Source organism: Rattus norvegicus, chromosome 18, assembly GCF_036323735.1.
Source record: "Rattus norvegicus strain BN/NHsdMcwi chromosome 18, GRCr8, whole genome shotgun sequence".
In the NCBI taxonomy this organism is placed as follows: Eukaryota; Metazoa; Chordata; class Mammalia; order Rodentia; family Muridae; genus Rattus; species Rattus norvegicus.
The window spans coordinates 52,942,864-52,967,726 of NC_086036.1; the positions used below are offsets into that span (position 1 = coordinate 52,942,864).

A 24,863-nucleotide genomic window follows, 5' to 3' on the forward strand; every position below is an offset into this window, starting at 1 on the left:
GAGACTTTCATAAAACTTACACCCACAATTCCTTTCTTCAATTTAAAATTCTTCATTTATAACCAGAAATGATGTTTAATTGGCAAAAAGTGACAGTGTAAAATGAGCACCTTCAGGTTACAGGGCTGGGGTACGGGGAAGAGATGGATAGAGGGACGGGCATTCTGCATGCCAGGGATGGGTTTCCTCACCTTTTCTCCGCCTTAGTTGAGGGGGCGACCTTGCCATAAACTCTGAACTTACTCTCCTCCAGTGTGTTCTCTTCTTAAACCATCTTCTTTGTCTGTTTGTTTCATAGTCAAAAAACAATCAACTGTTTGTGAATCTTAAAAATGTGAATCCAGGGAAGAGAGGCGCTTTGGTGGACTGCACTGGGACGTTGCCAGCTGACTGGAAGCAAGGAGGCTACCTCAATGAACTTGGTGAGGCCCACAAGTGCATGTGCCTACTATGTGTTCACTGTTCTGTGTGTGCACTACAGCTCTCCACCAGAAACAGGCACCCAACCCAAATAATGAATTACGTCTGGCACTTCTATAGGGCTTACCACTACCCTTGACGCCTTACTTGTTTCACACTCACTATTGAGGGTATCACGTTGCACCAGGATTTCTAGAAAAGCATCTCTGCCTGCTAGTAGCTTCCTCCATATTAACTCAGCTCTCACCAGTACTCCAATGGGGAGTCCCCAGCACCATGTGACCATTCAACACACAAACCATAATGAGCTGGAGTGACTTCCACAAAGCCTGGTATACTGTTTGAAAGTTCCGTTACATCTGACCTTTGAACGCTGTCAACTTTTGACACGATCGTGATTTTGTTAGCTCTTAATATCGAATGCCTGTTCCCTTTTCAGCTGAGGAAACAGTTGTGAGATTAGTGGTCTTTCAAGGGTTTTGCAATTGGTATCAATTTATATTTTTTAGGTATTATTCAACACCCCAAAGGGCCCCTGCCAATGTAGACAATGACTATTTGATATTTACCATTTTGCAAATTAAAAATTAAGAACATTTTAAATAGTTATTTTTGTTAATTTGTAATAGTAATCTCATTTTCTGTCACTAAGGGAATTTTATAAAATTATATTCTGCACCACCCCTATTGCCGTCTCACAGCCTTAATTTCTGTCTGGCTTAGTAGTAGACAGACAGACTCTCCTGTCTGCTCTGCAGTCCATGGGCTGATTGGCTCGTACTGTAGAGCTTCAGGGAAACCCCACTGTTCACTTGAAAGGGAATTAGAGCGGCAGGCAGGCAGTGCTGTTCTACTACTGGAAATCGTATTAATTTTGAGGACTCCTCATCAGGAATTGCGGGTCCAAGCTTCTGGAATATCACTGAGCACATGGTACTGTGAGTCTGCCTCTGTTAGATTCATTCTGTTGCTGCAATTAAAAAAATATATTTAGCCAAAAGCACCTTATGGGAGGAAAGGGTTTATTTCATCTTACAATTCTAGGTCATAGGCCATCATAGAAGTTAGGGCAGAAACTCAAGGCAAAAAACATCTCCCCCACACTGTCCCTCCCTCCCTTCCCACTCTTCCTTCCCCCTCTATCTCTCCCTCTCCCTCTCCCTGCTTTCTTATACAAGTTTGGACTAAGTGCCTAAGGATGGTGCTACCCACAGTAGGCTGGGCTCTCCTGCATCAAATTAGTAATCAATACAACTCCCTAAGATATGCCCATAGATCCATCTGATCTAGGCAATCCTTCAGTAGGGGCCTTCCTCTATGATGGCTCTAGTCCTCTAAGATGACTGACATTTAAGGCTAACCACAACAACATTTCACATATATTTGTTAAATGTTGGAATTGCCAGGAAGCCCAATGGAATGCCGTAAGTAAACACAATTGTTACACGGAATAAATACTACACTTTAAATAAACTTTATTTGCAAAATCTGTCAGCTGTATGGGGTTGACTCACTCATGAATCCTATTCTAATTTTTCTTTGAAACACCAAGGCACAATATAGGTGAAAAAGCAAGGAGGTTTTTTTTTTTAAACAAAGGGATGATTGGCTTTGTTTATTCTTATTTGTGTGCACACGTGCATGAGAGGGGATGTCACAGTTGTGTGCCCCTAGAGACCAGAAAAGGGTGCCAGGCCCCCGAGAACTGAAGTTGGGCAGTGTATAGTGTGAACCATTGGGTGTGAGTGCTGTGAACTGAACATGGGTTCTCTGGAAGAGCAGCCAGTGTCTTCCTGACAGAGCCGTCCCCCATCCCCTTGGAATAGTTGTTCTCATCTGTCTTAAAATAGCTCTACACTTGACAGAGAAAGCCCAGAGATTGACTCCTGTTGTCGTATAGCACTGGCCTGGAACTTACCCTCTTGGGTTTATTTATTCGTGTTTAAAATGGGGGTGGCAAGCACGTACTGGCTTATTGTGGGAATCAGATTAAACTGAGCATTTGAAAGCTCCTTTCCTGAGGATTTGTGCAAACAGGAGTTGTGAGGGAGTCCACTGGCTCTCTTACTAAAACAGCTTCCACAGTCTCCGGCTATAGCTGAAAACCTGGCTGAGTGGTCTGATGGCTGAACTTGTCTCCTAATTTTGATCGAACCACACTTATTTTCTTTCTAATGTCTGGAAAAAGGATAAACACTGAATCTAGACCCAGAAGGACATTCAAGAAAACTGCCTATAGTTTAGAGGAGACCAAGGGAATTTTGCAGAGTAATGTAGTCACAGCCCTACAGTGATGCAGCTCTCAGAGGCAATACATCTTTCCCATCCAAGGAGATTTTCCAAGACTGGGAGGTCCCAAGACCACTCTTGCTTTTGACACCAATCGCAAGCTCACAGGTCAAAGAGACAATAAATAGTGTGAATCAATAATTTCAGGTGATTCCCAGAACTCATTGAATGCCCCTGTAATTATGATTTCAGATGGTTAACAAAGGGATACCGATTAGAATCTACCAAGGGCAGAATTCAAAATGATCAGAGCATGAGAGTGACCAGTGGTCTTCTCCCCCTCAATTATAGTTCCTGTTGATTTTCCTGGCACAGCATATACCGCTCAGTGTTGCCAACTTGTGAAAGTCACCTTAATACTCATATCCAGGGTTTGGAGGTTTGTCCTATGGACATGATTAACTGCCCAAATGATTGCAGCCTTACTTATATTCTATCCCATTAAAAGCTAATATGACATAACCCCTCCACTTCAATCATCCTTCTGGTCTGTCTAATAAAGCTTCTACACTAAGCCTCTAGGAAAACAGACTATTCTTATTGGGCAGAATATTGCAAGAGCTTAGAGGTTGGCATTCAAGAGCTAATGACCAAGGCCATGTTTCTCTTTGTTAAGGTTAATTTCTGTTACAAACTGTCTTATCCCATCCCTCAATAGCAATGATTCTCAACCTTTCTAATGCTACACTTCTTTAATATAGTTCCCCAAGTTTTGGTGGCCATAAAATTATTTTCATTGCTATTCCATAACTAATTTTGCTACTATTATGAATCATAACATAAATATCTGATATGCAGATGGCCTTAGGCGACCCCCATAAAGGAGGTTGTGACTCACAGGTTGAGAACCACTACTCTGTAGGTTCCTGAGCCTTTGCCAACAATGTGATGACTGAGACCAAGGAAAGTGCGTTTTAGAGAAGAAAATATTTCCATATCTTTCCTGAATATGATTGATATTAAACATGAGAGTTCCTATTCTTTCCCCTAAAAGATCCTGCTAGGGCATCACCGTCTAAATCTGAATCTAAGGACATTAACGGAGAAATGTATAGAGGACATTAACAGAGAAATGTATAGAGGCGGTCAACATTCTTAAACATTGTGTTTAAGAATTGGAAAGTTCATGACCCATCACTACTCTCTGATTTTAACCAAGTCTTTAGCATTGCTTTGAAAGACGCTAAACAGTGTCCTGAAAAACTTACAGAAGCTTACAGGTCCTGATGGTGCTAATGACACCTTAAGTGTTACGGTAATTGAAACCTCATTCATTCATATGGTGCTTCAGAGTCTGCAAGCCATAGTTTCTCAGCCTTTTGGCTAACACCAAGTGCAGAGTCTGCAAGCCTGAAGCATGTTCTACTTCATTTAATGACAAGAACGGCTATGTAAGACTGCAGTGCAGTTTTTGGAGTCCCCATTTTAGAGAAGAGAAAACTGACACTCAGAGCTCAGGCCCTAGAGTTATGCACCCATGGAGTGATAAGAGCCAAGTGCTCGGTCTCCTAGCCACTGCTTTTTCTTCTTTCTCCTGACAGCTCCAGTGGGATCCTTGTTTCCTGTTCAGTACTAGCACTTCTACATGGCATTTGTGTGCGGTGGCATAGAACGGGCTAGAGAGGGACTTCTTGTCTTTGCCACAGTGTGAATGCTGTGGATTGGTGGTTACTGTCTAGTGCTCTAAGATGCTTATGACGTCATTGATTTTCAGAGTTTGTTTGCTTTCACTGCCAACAGATTTTGCTTTGCCCAGTGTGAGCAGGACTATTTATTCTAAACCAACACCCGCCTCCATCAAGTACAGATATTTGAAAACAAGACAACTGTTTATTTTGTCTAGGTAGACTCACTGCAAATGTCCCCTGCCTCTATACTGGAAAAGTCAAAAACTTCAAGTAAAAATGGTCAAAAACTTCAAGCATTGGCTTATAAAGTATTAAGTCAACACGCTTCTAATGGAGATGATCCTATAACTGAATACTAGCTACTGTGAAACTAAGTGTTCAGACCCTTGAAGGAGCTGTTAGAAGTGAACTCTCCAGTCTAGTCTTGGCTAGTCATGTTATTCAGCCTTGATTCATGGTGGCTGATTTCTCACTTCTTGTCCCTTCGTTCCTACATGAACTCATCAGGCTTTTCTGATGGGGATAATTGATGAGATGAGCATACAGGACTCTTGGGTCTGCCCCCACCATGACTGATGAGATATAAAGATTTGAGAGCAGAGCTGTAGTGGCTCACAGCAGGGCAGTTGCCTGTGGTGATTTGTGACCCAGGCTTCTTTCCATTTACCTTCAGTTCTCATGCGTTATCTTTCTTTACCACAGGTGCTTTTGGGCTGGACAGAAGCTACATGGGAAAGTCCTTAAAAGGTAAGGCATACATTTGGAGAAGGATCTCAGAGCCCAAAATAATTCTTAAAACAAACAAAAGTGGATTTATCAACTTGGTCTAGAACCTTCTACGTGATAAGTCACTATGCCAAGATACAAACATGTTTGACAGACATGGAGAGAAAGACAATGACGGATCTGATTGGGAGCAAACGTTCTAGTTTTCTGAGGGAATACACTCACATTTCCTTTAAATTAAATGGTGTCTTGGGAAAGAGAAATGTGCTATGGGAGACAGCTGGAAATAAGAAGGGATCAGATGGCCATCTAATGACCACCCGCAGTGACTCTGAGCAACATGGTGTCCAGTACTATCCTGTGTTTCTGGACCCATCAACTCCAGGTTTATTGATTTAAAGGCTTGAATTAGTAAATTTTCTCATCGTATCAGAATAGAATTAATTGTATGTGGATGTGATCATCAAAACGAAATCAGCACCATGCCATTTTTCTCAGTAATCCCCTTAGAGGCGAGCTACAATTACTTTATAGATGGACAATTTTATAGCAAATTGTCTTCAGAATAGGTGGTAAGTGCACATTATTTTCAGAAAATGCCATTATAGAAATTTACCCATAAAGAAAAAGAAATAATCTGCCCAAGGAAATTATCAGCACGAAATGATGTTGCCCGTGAAACTACACTTACTCCTTTCATTCCATTTCTCCTCTCAGATCTGGGGAAGAATTCTGAGTACAATTCAAGTACTTGTTCCCTAAGCAGCTCGGAGAACCCATATGCCACCATTAAAGACCCTCCTGCGCTCTTGCCTAAAAGCTCCGAGTGTGGCTACGTGGAGATGAAGTCGCCAGCGCGAAGAGACTCCCCATATGCAGAGATCAATAACTCAACTTCAGCCAACAGGAATGTCTATGAAGTCGGTGAGTTCTCCATCCATATAAAGAACGTTGGCACAAGATGGTGTTCGAAGCAGTTCTAAGTAGCCCGTGCTTTCTATCCCATTGGGCTGTACAGAGATCAGACCAACTGATGGGAAATGAATGTTTCAGGAAAACAACATTTAGCAAATTTAAAATAGTCTTCCTTATCTTCCATATAGCCATCACCTTTTGTCTTATGACCATGGTAAATATTTTAGTACACATGTGGAGGAGCATATGCATCATATTAGCTAATACAGCGGGTAAGCCAAAACAAATGGCTCGAGTGGAGCAAACCTGGGGCTCCATTTCCTGGCTGTGTTCATGATATTAACATAATGCTTTTTATTTTAAACTTGTTTAATATATCAGATGTATTCTCATATGAATCTGATATAAATTAGGAGGAATTAAATGTAAAATTACACTTATTTTAAGTACAGTCTGTGGATGCCATTTGGGAAAAAAACCATACTGCAGCCAATATTGACTAAATAGTAGGCCTATATAGTTTAGTCTCTCTATCCATATATATCATAAAAATATCTTGTTAATGGAGAAAATTAGTTAATTTATAGGTAGTAACAGCATTCCCCCAACTGTCCTTTAACCCCACCAAAGTGAGATGAGAACTCTGCTCAGAGTTTGAGGCTAAAGTTGTGAATGTGTTTAGTGTTTCCGTAAATTGAGGTAACCTCTAAGAACACTTTCACCTGTAGAGTCAAGGGCGTGGACTTGGTTATCCTCAAGGTGTCATGAGACAATGATTCGTATCCATAATCTGTGTTCATCCCCTCGATTTCTTCATCCTTTTCTATGAACACCATTCCTCAGTGTCCGTTTGTCCAACAACTATAGAGTTCTGTTCCCTGTATGATTATAAAAGAATGTTCTTTTTCAAAACTATTTCCCTATATTTTTTATAAAGTACTTCTTTTGTGTTTAATATGTGCAAGAAATAGCAGCATCTTTAAAACAAAATTCCCTTGCTGATTGTTTTTTTGTTCCTGATTATTACAGAACCTACAGTCAGTGTGGTGCAAGGAGTATTCAGCAACAATGGTCATGTCACCCAAGACCCATATGACCTTCCAAAGAACAGTCACATCCCTTGCCATTATGACCTGCTGCCAGTAAGGGACAGTTCATCCTCCCCAAAGAGAGAGGATGGTGGTGGCAGCAGCAGCAGCACCACCACCAGCAACAGCAGCAACAGCAGCGAATGACATCAAAGGACTACTGGGTGACCATTGGTACTCTTTTCAAGCCTTCAGTTCATCTCCAGTTGGCACTGCAGATGACTGTGAATTACTCTAATAAGCAGTTGTTGGACATGTACCAGAAAGCTCCAAGCTGAGGCTAACACCCATCGAGGTGTGTTGTGATCACAGGGCTTAGAAGGAGAGAGCTTCATGATTTCTCCTTGCTGTTAGGTTAGGAATGGCACCAATGACTTGTTTTAAGATGTTGGCTGATAAGGTGAACTTCATGGGACCTTTAAGAGACAGAGACTGGAGGAGACATTGTATTGTCACCTGGAAAACTAAAGTCTATTTGTTGTCTGTAACATCACAGAGCCACTCCTAGGATCGTGCAGGTCACCACATGTTTATCTAAGAAAAGTGAAAACTGCCAAACACATAGGAGACAAGGAATATTCTCCTGAGTCCTCCTTGCATAATGGTTTTTTTTTTCCATTTGGACTCAAGATCAGAAGCATTCTGTCAGGTGGTAGGATTGGATAGCAATGAGAGCAAATCGAAACATAAAACCTTTGTTTGTTTTTAGGATGAGAAATGTTCAATTAGAATTATTTTAGACATAGTATATGAGTATCGCAGAAATCAATACATAAATGTGGCATTTCCATTTGACCTTCGGCCCATGTTAGATTTGTGACGTCATTCTAATTGCTGTCCCACCATGCATATTTACCACTTGAGGTTCATAACTTATCAGTTATCCATATATACAAAGATGCAATCGTTTTATTGTTTGATTGAGTGAGTGTCTGGTGAGCAGCAAAGGGTGTACATTTTACATGTAAGATGCTTGGGTTAGAGGAACCATTAGTAATACTTGTTGTAATATAGTCTTAGGGGGATGTTTTCCTTAATTTTTCCCTACAAGTGACTGAGATATTTTTTGTGCATATTTGGGAAAGGGGCACTTTTCTTATTAACTATTGATTTAGAGAAACCATGCTTAAGCTGGCCTTTTGCATTGCTAATGTGACATGCACTCGTTTCTTTTTAGTTTGTATTTTCATTAAGTCGTGTATTCTGTTTTATAGTGTTTGGGTTGTTAATGCAGAATTATGATATGTCCATCGTTTCCTGAATCATTGCCATTCATCTTCTGCTCAAAAGGAACACGTTATTTTTCTTTTGGAGGAAGGAAATGAAAATATACAAATTGAACCTATTAAAATTGATCATTGCTAAAATAGTATAGTAGCCATAGGTGTGTAGCTGATCACTGGAATGGAACTTTCTAATAGTCCACAGTGGAGATCTCTTTGGGGATGTTGGTTCCCTGAGTCTTGGTTAAGCTCGGGAAGAAGGAGCGATGAGAATTACCAGTGATTTTGCTAAAGACTTTCATCATGGTCATCAATAACTGAGCATATAAACTGGGCCACTTTTAATAGTAAATGAGGGCATTACTAATAGCCATCAGGCATTGGGTTTAAATATAGACTATTCTCAGCAGACCAGAACAAATGCTTGCCTGATGTACACTCTAGCAGACACAGCTTTACCCCAAGGCTTTTGTCACATGAGAATGCCAATGTGATGCAACAAAGCATTGCTATATCTGAGCACACAGAAGAGAGGAAAGGGTGTGAGCATGTGTAACATCAGAGCAGAATGACACGAAGACCCATGTGACAGTCTGTTGGAGTCTATTAATAATTGACTACTACACTCACCTAATAGCGGCAGCTATAAAGTGTTATCCCAGTCTGCCTCTGAGGCGGAATGTAGTCATTTTGCATTGCCCACCTGTGCCTATCATGATGGATTAATTTGGTCAGGTGAATAGTTCTGCAAATGCACTTAGGGAAATTGCTCTTACATTATCTGGAACATTCTTTAGAAACAATCGAATTTTTTTCCAGCACTGGCTGATCCCTAGGGAGCAAACATCAAGCGGACACATGGTTTAGCAGCCATAGGAGCCCTTCCTGCTATGAGAAGGTTGAACACTTTCCCTTTTTCTCCTTAAATACCATCTCTTTTACGCATAACGGTAAGATTGAGGTCCCTGTGACTCTATAGAGATTGTTTGTTTATTAAAGCTGTCTTTCCCCATTGTACCATTTGGGAAAAAGAATTTGTGTGCAACAGTGAGAGGATCTTACTGGAAAAATCTACAGAGAAGGTTCCAAACAGATGTCTTATGAGGTGGTAATGACACGCCCACAAGCTACCCTGTAGAATCCATTGATACCCATATCCTAACACAAGCTGATCTTCTGAACCTGTGTCCAAGGCAGAGTTTACCTAGAAGTTTCCTCAAGACTTTCCCAAAGTCAGAACATTTCATATTTCAGACACTGTAAAAATCCCACACTGTCTCTGGAGACAAAGCATAATTTTCTAGATATTTTGCTATAATTTCTCTCTGGTACCCTGCAGAAGAAAGCACTGGATAGGTTTGATAATTCCTTGTATGGGACATCCAGATGCAAATGTGGTCCTAGCCATTATTTTTCCTTAGAAATTGAACCATTTTACCATTTACCATTTGTACAGCAGTATATCAGAACTTGCCCAGATGATAATTCATATACTTGTTTTTATTAGGAGACCATGATATTTGTGGTTAATTCTGTGACATGGGAATTGTCATAATTACTCACAGTGCTAGATAGCCCCTCCTCATAGAGTACTAGTAGTGGACAGAATTTAATGTGTTTAGCAATGTTTTTGTGGGTGTTGGCCAAGTACAGAAAAACTGACCTTAGAAGTTTACAACAGAGCAGCATAGGGTGTTATGGCCAAATCCATTAGCATAATACCTCCTGATTGTGAGAAATGCAGGCAACTTTATGAAAATATGGTTATCTTGATGTCAGTAGGCCATAATGGTGATCAGCCCTAGGGAACTTTTCTACCAAATACAACTCAAACTCAAACAAAAACAGCATATATCATCAATGTGATATTAGAAGACTACAATTCAAGTAAGACAAAGATCATAAAAATCAAATCTTAGGATTATGGTTTTTAAAAAATGAATTTTCCATCTCTGGGTAATATGTCCTTATTATTACAAGGAAACACTGAAGGGCTATTTTTATTTTAAAGGCTTAGTGCCATGGACATGTACAGAGGCTTGTGTGGAGTGGTTGCTTGTGAAGCAGGGGCTACACACAGCAAACTGTCCTGTAGAGTCCTGTTCACCATTTTTGTCTCACCTTTGTTTTGATATGACCAAATTGCAGTATTTCTCTCTATATTTTTACGAAGAAAAACTCATAATGCAGTATGGTTTACTTGGTGATTGCAAACAAAATTAATGCTTTAAGTGTTACGCTCTCTCTTTCCCAAAGACAATAAACCTCCCTCAGAATTAGTTTCATTGTCATTTATACCGTCAAATAGTCAATAGATGAGTGCAGTAAACTTTCTGATTAAAAACAGCTCTAAAGTGGTATTTATTTCTTCATGTGACTCTGTTGATCAAAGTGAGAGAGAGGGGTTCACAATCTACTAGAAAATTAATACTTTGTCACGTGTGGTTCCACAGTACATCAAACAACATTAGCCCTGTGTTATATGTAATTGCTAATGTGTATGCTTTCCCTTTAGATCAGTAGCTCCCAATCTTTCTGAAGCTGTGATCCTATGACACAGTTCCTTACGTTGTGGTGACCCCCAACCATAAGATTATTTTGTTGCTACTTCATAACTGTACTTATATGAATGTTATAAATAGTAACATAAATATTTTTGGAGACAGGTTTGCCGAAGAGGTCATGACCCACAGATTGAGAACCACTACTTAGATTGTTATGTTTGTTTGTTTGTTTGTTTTTTGAGCTGGGGAATTATCCCCATGGCAGGATGTCTGAGGATGACCTGAACTGAGGCTCCTGCCTCTATCTCCTGAGTCTGGATTAGATTGACCACCATGTCCTCTTTATGTGGTGCTGGGTATTGAACTCAGGGCTTTGACCATAATAGGCAGGTAGTCTACCATCTGGGCTATATCCCCAGCCCTAGATTACTTGTTCTTGAAAAACAAAAGTCACATTTTATCCACTTGTAGACTTCAGTACAGTTTCAGAGGGTGAGTCCATAACTATCATGATGGGAAACAGGGTGGCAGGTAGGCACGCAAGGCACTGGAGTATTAACTGAGAGATTACATTCTGATCTGCAGGCAGGAGGTAGAGAGAGAGAGAGTCCACCCCAGTGATACACTGGGACTCTTCAAACAAGGTCACACTTTCTCCAACAAGGCACACCTCCTAATCCTTCCCAAACAGTTAACACTATCTGGGGACCAAGCATTCCAATATGGGAGACTATGGAAGCCATTCTCATTCAAACCAACAAAAAGAGTTCTTTCCTTGTGGACCTGCATTCCAGATGTAGTTGACAATGCAGAGAAGTGTTATGACCCTCAATACTTTACTCAGTTAAGGGGGGTAAATCAGCTCACTAGCCACATGACACTACTAACCTATTGAACCTCGCAAGGCCTTGGTTTCCATGCTGTAATATATTGGGAATATTAACACCTATTTCATGGGGTTTGGGGAAGGTTAGAAATTATCCATGTCAAGCATCATATCAAAGGCTGGCATGTATAGACACCTGGTAAATATTAGGCAACATTACTAGTATAAAAGTAAGCAATAATATGAGTGAGTTTGCAATCACCAGATGAATGGTAAGACTGAAAGATCAGAAGTAAGCATTAAATGAATATTATAAAAGCCATCTGTTCGCGTGATCATCCTGGTCTATCTTTTTGTTCTGTCACATGATTCTGCACATACTTTACTTCTAGAGAAGTAATTTTAAAAAGCATGAGTATGGTTTCATTCTGTTATAACTTGTAATCATTTCAGTGAATGGAGACTTAGACTCACTTAGACCCAGAATAAGCCAAGCTTCCCAATACAAACAGATGCCAAGTCCTTGAAAGAAGGTATAGACAGGGGAAGAGCTAGAAATTTAACTGTGTGTGAACTGGTGAGGGGTGATTATGGAGGAGGTACATGGTGAGAGCCAGATGACGTGGGAGGATAGAAAAGGAGAAAAAAGGCAGGGAGGAATGTTTCTTCTGTTGCATTTACAGCAATGACAGAAGCTAGAAGTATTGGGTTCTCTTAAGTGAGGATGAATAATTTCCAAGTTGGGTTGAGAACATCTGTCTCTACTTGAATTTTTGAACTGAAAGGTCTTCTGCCAGTGAATGGTGAAAACAACTAGCCTGGCTAGTGGCTATCTGCTAAGGCCACTTGTTACACTATGCCAAAGACCAGAGAGATCCACAGAGGTGTGCAGATGGATTCAGTACACTGTCCATATGAATAGACAGAAGAAGATTGATAGGAATTTTGTAGCCTAATTAGAAGGGGAAAAATGAAAGTGGGTATTGAATGGGCCTCTACTATGAAGATGGAGGTAATCTGAGTAGGATAAAAGCTCTTAGGGAATATAATCATAGGAGCAGAGAGAGTTTCTTGGAACTAAAACCAACTTGTTACTTTAAAAATTCATCAGTGAAACATAAAAATGACAATATGTTAATTAAGAAGACTGAATTCATGTTTTCAAAGATTAATTAAAGAGTAAGTCTCTCTCTGTGTGTGTGTGTGTGTGTGTGTGTGAGAGAGAGAGAGAGAGAGAGAGAGAGAGAGAGAGAGAGAGAGAGATGCATCTCTGTGTGCGTGCATAAGGAGGGAGGAAGGAAGAGGAGGGCAGGTGTCTTCCTCTGTTCTTTTCCACCTTAGTTTTTGAGACAAGGTCTCTCACTGAGCCAGGAGTGCTGTGTTTTGGCTGGGCTGGTTAGCTGGCATGCTTTGGGGATTCTTGGGTCTCCACCAGCACTGAGGTTATGGACATGCACAGCCTTGCCCAAGTCTTTGTTCAAGGGCACAGAAGATACAAGTACATGTCCTCTTGCATGACTAGCAAGTACTCTCACCAACTGAGCCATCTCCCTGACCCAAGAGTAAAAACCTTACGGATAAAATCATAGGTGTGAAGAAAGGCTGGTTCAAGGGTCCTGGTATATAAAATGTTGCTGTCTAAAAAAAAGGGAGGGAGCAGAAGTAATGAAAGAATGACAGAAGAAAACTTTCACAATGTGACCCAGGCTTTCAGATCTTCCTTTTGGATATGGCATATTAATTTTTACGAGTCAATGAAAAATTGTGGAGAAAGGCTCGTCCTGGTGAAATCTTTAACTTCTTAAGGATAGGAAAACTTTAAATCACACAAGAAGACTTACCAAGTTGTGTAAGGAAAGAAAATCTGAGCAAATAGAGACAGTGTACAATGGAAGAGGATTGATGAGGAAGCCACAGTTGGCAAGAATAGTGATGACTAGATGGGTTGAGTTGTGCAGCTGCCTGCTGTCCTCTTGTTAGAACATCAGTGGCACCTCTTGCCAGGACAAAGAGGCCACCTATCAACAGAATGTTTAAAATCCCCCATTCAGTTTTGGTTTCAATTTTTGATCCAAATTAGTATACACCAAGAAGAGACAAAGTGCCCTGGAAACACAGAAGGTGCTGTGCTGTGGATGGGCATGGGGAGGGACCTGAAGATACAGAAGCACCTGTCTATCATTAACTTGCTGTTAAGGAATCAGCAAAAATAAAACTCCAAGGTCAGAATGAGTCAAAACTTGCATAGCTCTTGGCGAACGTTATGTTACAGTTCATTCAGTTTAATGATTTAGAATCTACTCTTGATTATCGTGTGGTAGAAAAATATCAACATAGACTACAACGTGGCCATATAGCCTAGCATATTTAAAAATTTAGCGCTCTATGCCCAGAATTATAGAAAAATGATCTTTAAACACCTACAGACAGAAACTCAAAATCCATTAACCTGTTATAACCTCCATTTAACGCTCCCCAAAGCAGAGAACATGTTGCTGAAATAATGGTAAACTTCTCTGTTTTCTAAATTTCTAGCTGGATGTCAGGTTAGTGTTTCTAATGTGTGTAGAAGGGGGTTGTGTATTTGTAAGGGTGTGTGAGATTTCAAGTGTGTGTGTGTATGTGTGTGTGTGTGTGCATGCGTGCATGCAAGTGGAGGCCCAAGGTTGATGTCACGTGTCTTCTCTTCCTTGATTGCTCTCTACCTCTTTCCCCCTTTTTATGAGACTTACATGCTACCTACTGCACCAACGAGGCTCCTTTTCCCCCCTTTTTAATCAATGATGTATCTCACTGAATCTGGAACTTGTCAGTTCAGGTAGACCAGTTGACCAAATGATCTGCCTGTTTCTGCCTCCCCTAGCACTAGGGTTATACATTACAGATACCACCTATACCAATTAGCTTTCATATCAGGTGTTAGGGATCCAAGCTTAGATTCTCAGGCTAATTAAAGCACCTTTTTGGCTCCCAGGATAGTTTTTCTTTAGTTACATAATGGTCATTGCTACAGTTAAGAGAACAGACAGGGACAAAGTTCTCCCTAGATGTTTTGAGACATTGCTTCCAATGTGCTCAGTGGAGAACCATAGATGCCATGCTAAAACTAAGGTAAGCATATGGTAAACTATCATTGGCATAGTAGTTTAGAAGGTCAGCACTGTGCTTGAGTTCTACTGGGTATGATACACCTCAAAGGATAATGAAGTAAAAGGGTTGCACTTGACATCATACTCCAATCCCTGAAGTCCAAAGTGTAGAATTAGTAGATGGTTGACCTAACTTGAGGCTTGAGGGTGTAATTCAGACATGAACAGAGGCCTAATATAAAAAAGGTTCTGTGTTCAAATTCAACACACACACACACACACACACACACACACACACACACACACATCATAACTTGACACTAATGGTGTAATCAGTACAGTAACATGTAGAAGGAAACAAAGCAAGCCAGCCCAGGACTACGTGGATTCCCTTCTAACACTCATATAAGTGTTTTGCCTGCATGTATGTCTATGTGCCATGTGCATGCAGTGTAGAGGCTTGAAAAAGGCACTGGATATCCCTAGAACAGGAGCTACAGACAGACATGAGCCAATACATGTGTGTTCTTGTGTACAAGGTGGGAGACAGGGATCTAGTTTCCTCCTTCTACATGTGAAGATCCAATTTTCCCAGGCCCATGTTGGGGAAAAGGCGTTGTTGGGGCTGGGGAGATGACTGGGCTGGGAAAATGTTTGCTGAACAAGCATGAAGATGAATGTTTGAGTCTCTAATGCCCACATAAAAACAAAACAAAAACAAAAAATCTGCAGAGCAGCAGTGCACAGCTGTAATCCCAGGGCTGAGGTGTTCTGGTGTTTATTGGCTGGCCAGCACATCTGTATTGATAAGCTCTGAGTTCAGTGGTAAAGCCACTTCCAAGAATTAGGTTGGGGAGCAACAGAGGAGGGTTTCCTAATGTCCGCTCTTTGTCTCCACAAACAGAAGCATAGAAGTGCATGCACATACACACATTTACAGGAACACACACATGCACACACACACACACACATGCACACCCACACAAACACATAAGGCTTTGTCAAAAATTAGCAGACTCAGGATTGGAGAGAATGAAATTAGATCCTTATCTCCCACGAACACACACACACACACACACACACACACACACACACACACACACACACCACTCAAAAGATATTAAAGAAGTTAATGTAAGACCTGAACCTTTGAAACTTCCAGAGGAAACAGTGAAGCCAAATCTGGAACACACATCAACAAGGATTTCCTGATGTAACTCTAATAGCTCAGGAAATTATCTGAAGAACTGACAGATGGGATTGCATGAAACATAACATAAAAGGGTTTTTATTTTGTTTTGCTTTTGTTTGTTTGTGTATTTTTGGTTTTGTTGTTGTTTTGTTTTGTTTTGTTTTTTTTTTTTTTTTTTTTTTTTTTTTTTTTGCAAAACAAAGGAAACGATTACCGGAGTGAGGAGACAACTTCCAAAATGAGAAAATATCTTTGCCAACCTCACATTAGAAAAGGGTGGGCACCTAGCATATATAAAAATCTGTAGAGAAAACACCAAAAATAAACAAACTTTTGATAAATAAGCTCATGATATAGATCTCAAAAGAAGAAATTCTTGAAAATATGTTCAGTATTTTTACCCATCAGAGACATATCAGAGACATATAAACTAAAACAATTTTGAGACTCTGTCACCCCAGCCTGAATGGCTGTCAGAAATACAAATGACAAAAACTTCCAGTAAGGATGTAAGAGATAAGAACGCTAACTCTGTGTCTTTTTTTTTTTTTTTTTTGTTTCTTTTTTTCGGAGCTGGGGACCGAACCCAGGGCCTTGCGCTTCCTAGGCAAGCGCTCTACCACTGAGCTAAATCCCCAACCCAAATTAAAAACCAGCTGCCGAAACCCGGGATGGCTTATGCTCTAAGATCAAGAATCGACAAATGGGATCTCATAAAACTGCAAAGCTTCTGTAAGGCAAAGGACACTGTGGTTAGGACAAAACGGCAACCAACAGATTGGGAAAAGATCTTTACCAATCCTACAACAGATAGAGGCCTTATATCCAAAATATACAAAGAACTCAAGAAGTTAGACCACAGGGAAACAAATAACCCTATTAAAAAATGGGGTTCAGAGCTAAACAAAGAATTCACAGCTGAGGAATGCCGAATGGCTGAGAAACACCTAAAGAAATGTTCAACATCTTTAGTCATAAGGGAAATGCAAATCAAAACAACCCTGAGATTTCACCTCACACCAGTGCGATTGGCTAAGATCAAAAACTCAGGTGACAGCAGATGCTGGCGAGGATGTGGAGAAAGAGGAACACTCCTCCATTGTTGGTGGGATTGCAGACTGGTAAAACCATTCTGGAAATCAGTCTGGAGGTTCCTCAGAAAATTGGACATTGAACTGCCTGAGGATCCAGCTATACCTCTCTTGGGCATATACCCAAAAGATGCCTCAACATATAAAAGAGACACGTGCTCCACTATGTTCATCGCAGCCTTATTTATAATAGCCAGAAGCTGGAAAGAACCCAGATGCCCTTCAACAGAGGAATGGATACAGAAAATGTGGTACATCTACACAATGGAATATTACTCAGCTATCAAAAACAACGAGTTTATGAAATTCGTAGGCAAATGGTTGGAACTGGAAAATATCATCCTGAGTGAGCTAACCCAATCACAGAAAGACATACATGGTATGCACTCATTGATAAGTGGCTATTAGCCCAAATGCTTGAATTACCCTAGATGCCTAGAACAAACGAAACTCAAGACGGATGATCAAAATGTGAATGCTTCACTCCTTCTTTAAATGAGGAAAAAGAATACCCTTGGCAGGGAAGGGAGAGGCAAAGATTAAAACAGAGACTGAAGGAACACCCATTCAGAGCCTGCCCCACATGTGGCCCATACATATACAGCCACCCAATTAGACAAGATGGATGAAGCAAAGAAGTGCAGACCGACAGGAGCCGGATGTAGATCGTTCCTGAGAGACACAGCCAGAATACAGCAAATATAGAGGCGAATGCCAGCAGCAAACCACTGAACTGAGAATAGGTCCCCTATTGAAGGAATCAGAGAAAGAACTGGAAGAGCTTGAAGGGGCTCGAGACCCCAAAAGTACAACAATGCCAAGCAACCAGAGCTTCCAGGGACTAAGCCACTACCTAAAGACTATACATGGACTGACCCTGGACTCTGACCCCATAGGTAGCAATGAATATCCTAGTAAGAGCACCAGTGGAAGGGGAAGCCCTGGGTCCTGCTAAGACTGAACCCCCAGTGAACTAATCTATGGGGGGAGGGCGGCAATGGGGGGAGGGTTGGGAGGGGAACACCCATAAGGAAGGGGAGGGGGGAGGGGGATGTTTGCCCGGAAACCGGGAAAGGGAATAACACTCGAAATGTATATAAGAAATACTCAAGTTAATAAAAAAAAATAAAATAAAATAAAAAAAAGAACTAAAAAATAAATAAATAAATAAATAAATAAATATAACTTTACAAAAAAAAAAAAGAAATACTCAAGTTAATAAAAAAAAAAAAAAAAAAAAAAGAACGCTAACTCACTGCTACAGGAAGGGCGAATCTGTACAGCCACAATGGGAATCAGTACAGTGATTCCTCAAAACACTGAAATAGAGCTACCACGTGACTCCATTGCACCATGCTTTGATATGTACCAGCACACAAAGATACTTTCACATCCTTCTTTATAGTCGCATTGTTGTCAGTGGCCAGGAAACGGATCCAGCATAGATGTCTGTCAACAGATGAACGGCTGTGCTTTCAGACACACAGTGAAAGAAAACATGCTTCACAAACACAGTAGAAATGCACTTGGCCATGAATTCATGACCTTTGTAGGGAAGTGGATGCTAAGGAAATCATTATGCTAAGTGAAATAATCCAAGATTAGGAAAATACCATGCTTTCTCTTATATGCAGAACCTGGATTTGAAAGTGAACATTTGGGGGTTGGAGAGGTGGCTCAGTGGTTAAGAGCACAGACTGCTCTCCCAGAGGTCCTGAGTTCAATTCTCAGCAACCACATGGTGGCTCTCATCTGTAATGAGATCTGATGCCCTCTTCTGGTGTGTCTGAAGACAACGACAATGTAGTCATATACACAAAATAAATAATGAATCTTTTTAAAAAGCATACATTTGTATACTCGATGTGTGTGTGTCTGTGTGTGTGTGTGTGTGTGTGTGGTCATACATGCATGTGCATGAGCTTTTTTAGATGTACGTATATAGGTCATGAAACTAGAAAGGGGATGGTGAGAAGGGATGAGGAGGTCATAAGGGAGATGGGAAGTAGAGACATGGCATCCATACGATAGGGACTCTATCTAGGAGAAGGATAAAACCAGACAGCAGTGCAAGGGGTATAGGAGAGGGTAGCCCAGGAGGGCAGCAGATAATAACTAAGTATAATGATGTATATGCATGCAAATGCTGTAATGAATCCATTGCTCTGATCATTAACCCAATGAATAGGGCAGGAAGAGGCAAGGGAAGGACCTGGTGACTCAAACTGTGGTGTTGCCCTCATACAGAAGAAAGCATGATGGTGGCCCTACAAAGAGGAAAGGCGTGTCTATATAATTCATTAGAAAAGGATTCTGGAAGGCTTTAAGAGCCAGAGGGATGAAGAACACCAAAGAATCAAGGCTCTCTAGACACAGCAGGGCTGGTGCATATATAAATTCACAGAGACTGCAGCAACATGGAGGGAGCCTACATAGGTCTGCACCAGATGGGGTCCTGGTGCTGAGAGAACAAATGGAAACACTCCTCCATCCCAAGTGATAAAGTGATATCCAGTTGACAACCACTCACAAGGGAACATTTAGTTTTCTCTAAGGGAGTCTCACTGGGGATGAAACCTCACTTAGGGGAAGTCTGCATCCCAATCCCAGCTTAACTTTTCAGCTATAAGACGAACGAACTTCTGGGTAGCCTGCTTGGATGACTTCACATGGTGCCTTAGAGGTGTGTGTGCCAGTCCTTGCTGTCAATCACACTACAGGAAGAAGGGTAGAAATGGCATTGTCTCCGACAAACTTACAAAAGAGCAAGTATGTTTTAACACAGAGACAATCTCATGTAAGGGAAACACCACTTTAAAATAAATCAGCAAACTTTGTTTATAACAGTCATAGGGTCACAGTAAATGGTAGAGTTTATGCATAATCCTGTCCTCTCTTAAACATATGCTTTTCCCATCTAGTGACATGCCTTATTAATAACATGTGCCACTGTCAATCAGGGTATGGTTTTGTTTATGGTGAATTAATGGTAAGTCTTGAAGTTGGATAATAGACCTCTAACTTGAATCTTCCTCGGTATGAAGCTGGCTATTTTTGCACATCTGCACATTCTTTTAACTTCCTAAATCTGATATTTATTCTTCTCTCATATATTACATCCTAGCTGCAGTTTCCCCTCCCTCTGTTCATCCCAGCTCCACCCCTCACTTCTCCTCTCCCTCAGATCCACTCCTCCTCCATTTCCCTTCAGGAAAACTGCAGGCCTAAACTGGGAGAGTTTTTTGCTTTCATCATTGTTTTATCTTCCATGGTTCTCACAGGGTCCCTGTCACATGGTCTGCAGTCATCTCCTGCGTCCTGGCCATTCTACCTTCTCCCTCTTTTCCTTCCTTCTCTTGAGTCTCGGTTTTGAAATGTCTATTTTCATAGTCGCAGGCTCACAGACACACCCTCAGCTGTGTCCACCCACCAGAGACAGTCTTCACTTCCTGATGGAGTTAGAGCTCCATTTTCAACCCTTTCTCCATATTCCCAACTGTTTTTGTATGTCATCTGCTTTTTAGATTAAAACCCTCAGAATGTTCGTACTCTAGGAATTCCTATTATATCTGTATGGTGCTATCTCCCTGTCTATTCAACCTGGGTGCTTGTCTGCTTTTTTAATGTGCCTTGTACTTGGGTTGGAAAGTGGGAATGAAGGCTTGTTAAAATACGCCTTATTCACGCAGCGGTAGGAGACTAATAGTCCTGCAGTCCTGTGATTAGCCTCCCTCTTCAGGGGAGCCAATGAACTGGGCTGTTAATGTTGCAAGTGTTACTGAACTCTCCTCATTCGGTGGGACGGGATACCTTACACAGCAGAGGCTGGAATTAGACATTTCCTTTCTGTGCATGGAAGGCTACAGGATGCTGGGTTTCTCAAAATACACGTTTATGCTCACCAAAAATTATATGTGTATAATTGCCTTATAGAATAAATATTTTATTTATTCTTCTTATTGCTCCCGAGTTCAGTACCAGATCTCAAAGAGTTTCCACTGCTCTTTGCTAGTGGAAACTTACAGTGATTGACATTTTAGCTCCCCAACCCTTTGATAAATAAATAAATAAATAAATAAGTAAATATGTATATATATTCATTCTTGTTATCTCATGTAAAAGTTTTCATAAATACCATGCTGGGTGGAGCACTATGTATTAAAATATGCATAGCTTTACCTTCTGCTGTTTCTACTGAAAACCAAATTCTCTTCCTTGTGTACGTCAGCAAAGAGAAGGGTAACAACTCTTCCTGTGCCTCATCTCCTCTGAGAACCTGCCGTTTCCAGAACCCATTAAATTCTCAAAATGCTAAAATTCAACTTAAATAGTCCAAGAATAAGCCCGGGATTAATTGAAACAACCATTAAAATAATTCCACATATTTTACTACCTTAGTCAGGCTACTGGGCTTTGTCCAAAGGCATCTAAAGCTTATACACACTGCCCAACTATAAGCTCTCTTCCCCCTGTTTTTCTTAGCCAGACATGTATAGAGAAATAACTGAATCCTTTTATGTCAAGACGCCACAGGGCAATAAATCACTTCCTGTTTGAAACAATACACGATTTCATTTTATCTCTGATCAAAGCATCCAACAGTTAAGCTGGTAAAACAGACCCAGTAGCAACGAGGGCTAGACACCCTCTGTTGAGCATTTTTTCTTTGCAATTATTTTTAATACCTCGTTCAGTGGTCTCATTACTTTTTAATCCTTGCTGCCTCGGCTTCTGCTATCCAAGCGTGTTTTGCACAGATTGAGCATCATGTGCGATCTATTCCGAGTTGGCTTGAAAAACGCATTTCCGTGGCTTAAATTAAAAAGGAACGTGGTCATTTATCACTTTTGAAAGGTAGAAGGGTTTTTTTTTCACGATCATTTGGCACATCGGCAAGAAGGGTCTTTTAAACCACTTCTCAGTTGAATGTGTATGCTGGTGTGCATCGCAGGGCGCGTCCACTCAGAGAGAAATGGCTACCTGTTTGTTCTCCTTTATCATCTCGTGGTGTTTGTGAGGCAGCCAAGATGGGATGCAGGAAATTGAAGCCTGTGGTAGGCTGATGTCCCTGTTTCAGGGCTTTGGGTTTTGCTAGTTCAAGGCTACACTAGGAAACCAAACATTACACAGAAAAGTTCTGCCTCACAGAAGACTTAGGAAGAAAAGAGACTTCAAAGTCAGAATGAAGAACCTATGTGCCTACTATGGATTTATGTCTAATCAGAGAATACATTCATCATGCATTAATAACCCAGATTTCAGAGCTATCTCAGCAACATCTGCTGCGTGCTCTCTGACCCAGTGGAAGGAATGTCTATACACATTCAAGTGAGAGACTTACAGAGCCAAACAGCACTTGGCTTCCTGCATTAGGAGGCCACTTTAATTCTGTCCTAGTCGTGATAGTGATTTCAGAGCTGGAGTGTGCTGCTTAAGAAATGCGTTGTCTTGTAAAAAGGCCCAGTGGATAGTCTGACTGTCACATGGGTCTGACAACCTGTATTTGGTTCCTGAAGCCCACAAAATGGTGGAAGGAAAGAACCAACTCGACAAAGTTACCCCCTTATCTCCACACAAACCACACACGCAGACACACTGTGTCTCAGAAGGCATACTCAGAAGGCAATAATAAATTAAAAGTAGATAATGATTTTAAAGGAAAAAGAAATACTCGGATCAGAAGTTTCTTAGATATCTTTATAAATCTAAAAATTTTTATAAAGGGCAATCCATTTGAGAAATTCCAACATCTACTATTTTTTTTTAAATCATGGGTTAGCATTTGGTTGGACATCTTAGCATATGTCACTGCAAATCTAAAAGTAAACACGCATTTCTGAAACCACTGAACTAGCATCACTAGAGAATCAACCCAATAGAACAGCACAGAAGGTGCAGAACAAGTCTCAGAGTTATTCATTCTACAGACTGGACCAACTATTTAATTCAACTCTCGGGGAGGCAAAATGGTGACTATGGAACCTTAGAACTTTGAAAAAGAAGTGACAGATCTCAAGAGCCATGTGACATTGTGACTGTAAATGTGCCATGGGGGTTGACGATTTTGAGAATGTGCCCTTGATTCAGCTGCTGTGAGAATGCTACTCATTTATCATTGATAATAAACCGATAGAATGGAGGGTATAGCACTGATCTCTGCATGTTTGAACCTTAATAGAAGAGAGTGAATGTTTTTAGTTGAGTCCAGTTCTTGTCAATAAAAATTGTCTCATTTTTTACTTAAAATTGAAAAGTTTGGCATGAGCTTGAGTTCAATGAGACAGAGAGATAAAGTTATGGAGAGACAGAGACCGAGAGAGGGGATATGCAGGCCCATACGCTCCATGGTGGTCTGTGGAGGTCAGAGACAGCTTCAGGCATAGGGTGTAGGCCCTTTGCGTTTATCTTGTTTCAGAAAGGGTTTCTTTGCTGTTTTTCACTGAAGACACCAGTTTATGTGTCCTTCCAGCTTCTAGTGCTTCTAGGGCTTCTAGGGCTTTGAGGGCTTCTACTCCCATTGCCTCATCCAAGCATCAGGACCGCAGATGCTCATCGCTAAGCATCCAGCCTACATTTAAGTTCTGGGAACTTGACCTTTGATCCTCATGTTTGCACCACAAGTGCTTCTGTTCACTGAGCCTTCTCTCTAGCCTTGACCAGAACAATTTTAGTGACTAGTGGTGCATCTAATGGAAGGTGCCAGGCATTCTCTCTCTCTCTCTCTCTCTCTCTCTCTCTCTCTCTCTCTCTCTCTCTCTCTCTGAAAGCAACTGTATTTGTGGATGTCAATTACAAAGGAGTAAAATGTTATTTAAAAAAATAATTAGAGGGTTCAGGCAGAAAACTGAGAGTGTTATATATTTGATTACAGTGTACCAACATTTCAGAAAGGCTTCTGAACTTTACTTCTCTTGCTGCTGATTTGATCCTTCTGTTTAATTATTAGATAATCTGTGTTTTAAACAGTAAATAAAGACCAGGAACATCCAAGAAATGAATGGGGAAAGACATCGAATGGGACCATTGAAAGGATCTTTCTTCGTATTTCCCAGTGTCCTTCTACTCAAATGACCTGTTTGCCTGTTCAGTTTTGAGAGGTTGTGTGTAGTTAAAGGAATAGATGCATTAAGAAAACAAACAAACAAACAAACAAACAAACAGAGAAAAGTAGGTTTCTGTAACAGGGCTTAGTGAGGTGGGGAGGGGATAGACTTGTAAGAATGGTGTGTAAATTTACAAAGCAAGTCCCAGGAAAATAAACCGCTTTCTCTTCTCTTTTTTGAGACAAGATCTTAGCATACAGCCCAGGCTTGCTTTGAACTTGGGAACTCTGTGTCCCAAATGCTGAGATTACAGGTGAGTGCCAATGTCTAAATCAACACAATTGTGTTAATGAGCTCTTCCGTATGCTACTGCGCTCTCACAAGTGGACTTTTACACAATCACCAGTATGTAATACACCACGATTACTAAGGTCAAATAGGAAAAAAAATATTTTTAAAAAATTTTTTCTTCTGCTTCTTCTTTCTGTCTTTAATCAAGATGTCTCCTCTATCAAACTCATGCCAATTCACTTATCACAAACGTCAGCTCTGACCTCAAAGATGTGAGAGAGAGGAGTTCAGAGTCAACTTTGTAAGTCCTTGGGACATGATGATTGACATTTACTATCCAAACAAAGAATGTGAGAATTACTTATTTGAGAAGAACGGTATGAAGAAACCTTTAGAATTTTTACAAATAGACAGGTCATAGCCTAGTGTAAAATTTGTACAAAATTCACTATTAAAGGAAAAGAAGCAATGCTATGCCTTCCCAGTGAGTTCCCACTCTTTAGTGTAACAAGATGGCTGTCTTCAGGTTTCATTGCTG

The 24,863-nt window shown here is 40.7% G+C and overlaps 1 protein-coding gene across 3 annotated transcripts in view; it reads left to right on the forward strand.

Moving 5' to 3' along the window:
- The window catches only part of Megf10 (multiple EGF-like domains 10), a 150,140-nt gene extending 139,572 nt beyond the window's left edge, over positions 1–10,568 (forward strand). For 2 of the 3 annotated variants that reach the window (XM_039096646.2, XM_006254747.4), the window contains 4 exons: positions 299–422; positions 5,040–5,084; positions 5,781–5,987; positions 7,008–10,568. In XM_039096646.2, coding sequence (XP_038952574.1) covers positions 299–422; positions 5,040–5,084; positions 5,781–5,987; positions 7,008–7,213 — 582 coding nt within the window. In that variant the 3' untranslated portion in view covers positions 7,214–10,568. The remainder of the gene's footprint in view (positions 1–298; positions 423–5,039; positions 5,085–5,780; positions 5,988–7,007) is intronic. The other variant, NM_001100657.1, reaches the window with a different exon arrangement.
- Positions 10,569–24,863: the final 14,295 nt, after the last annotated feature.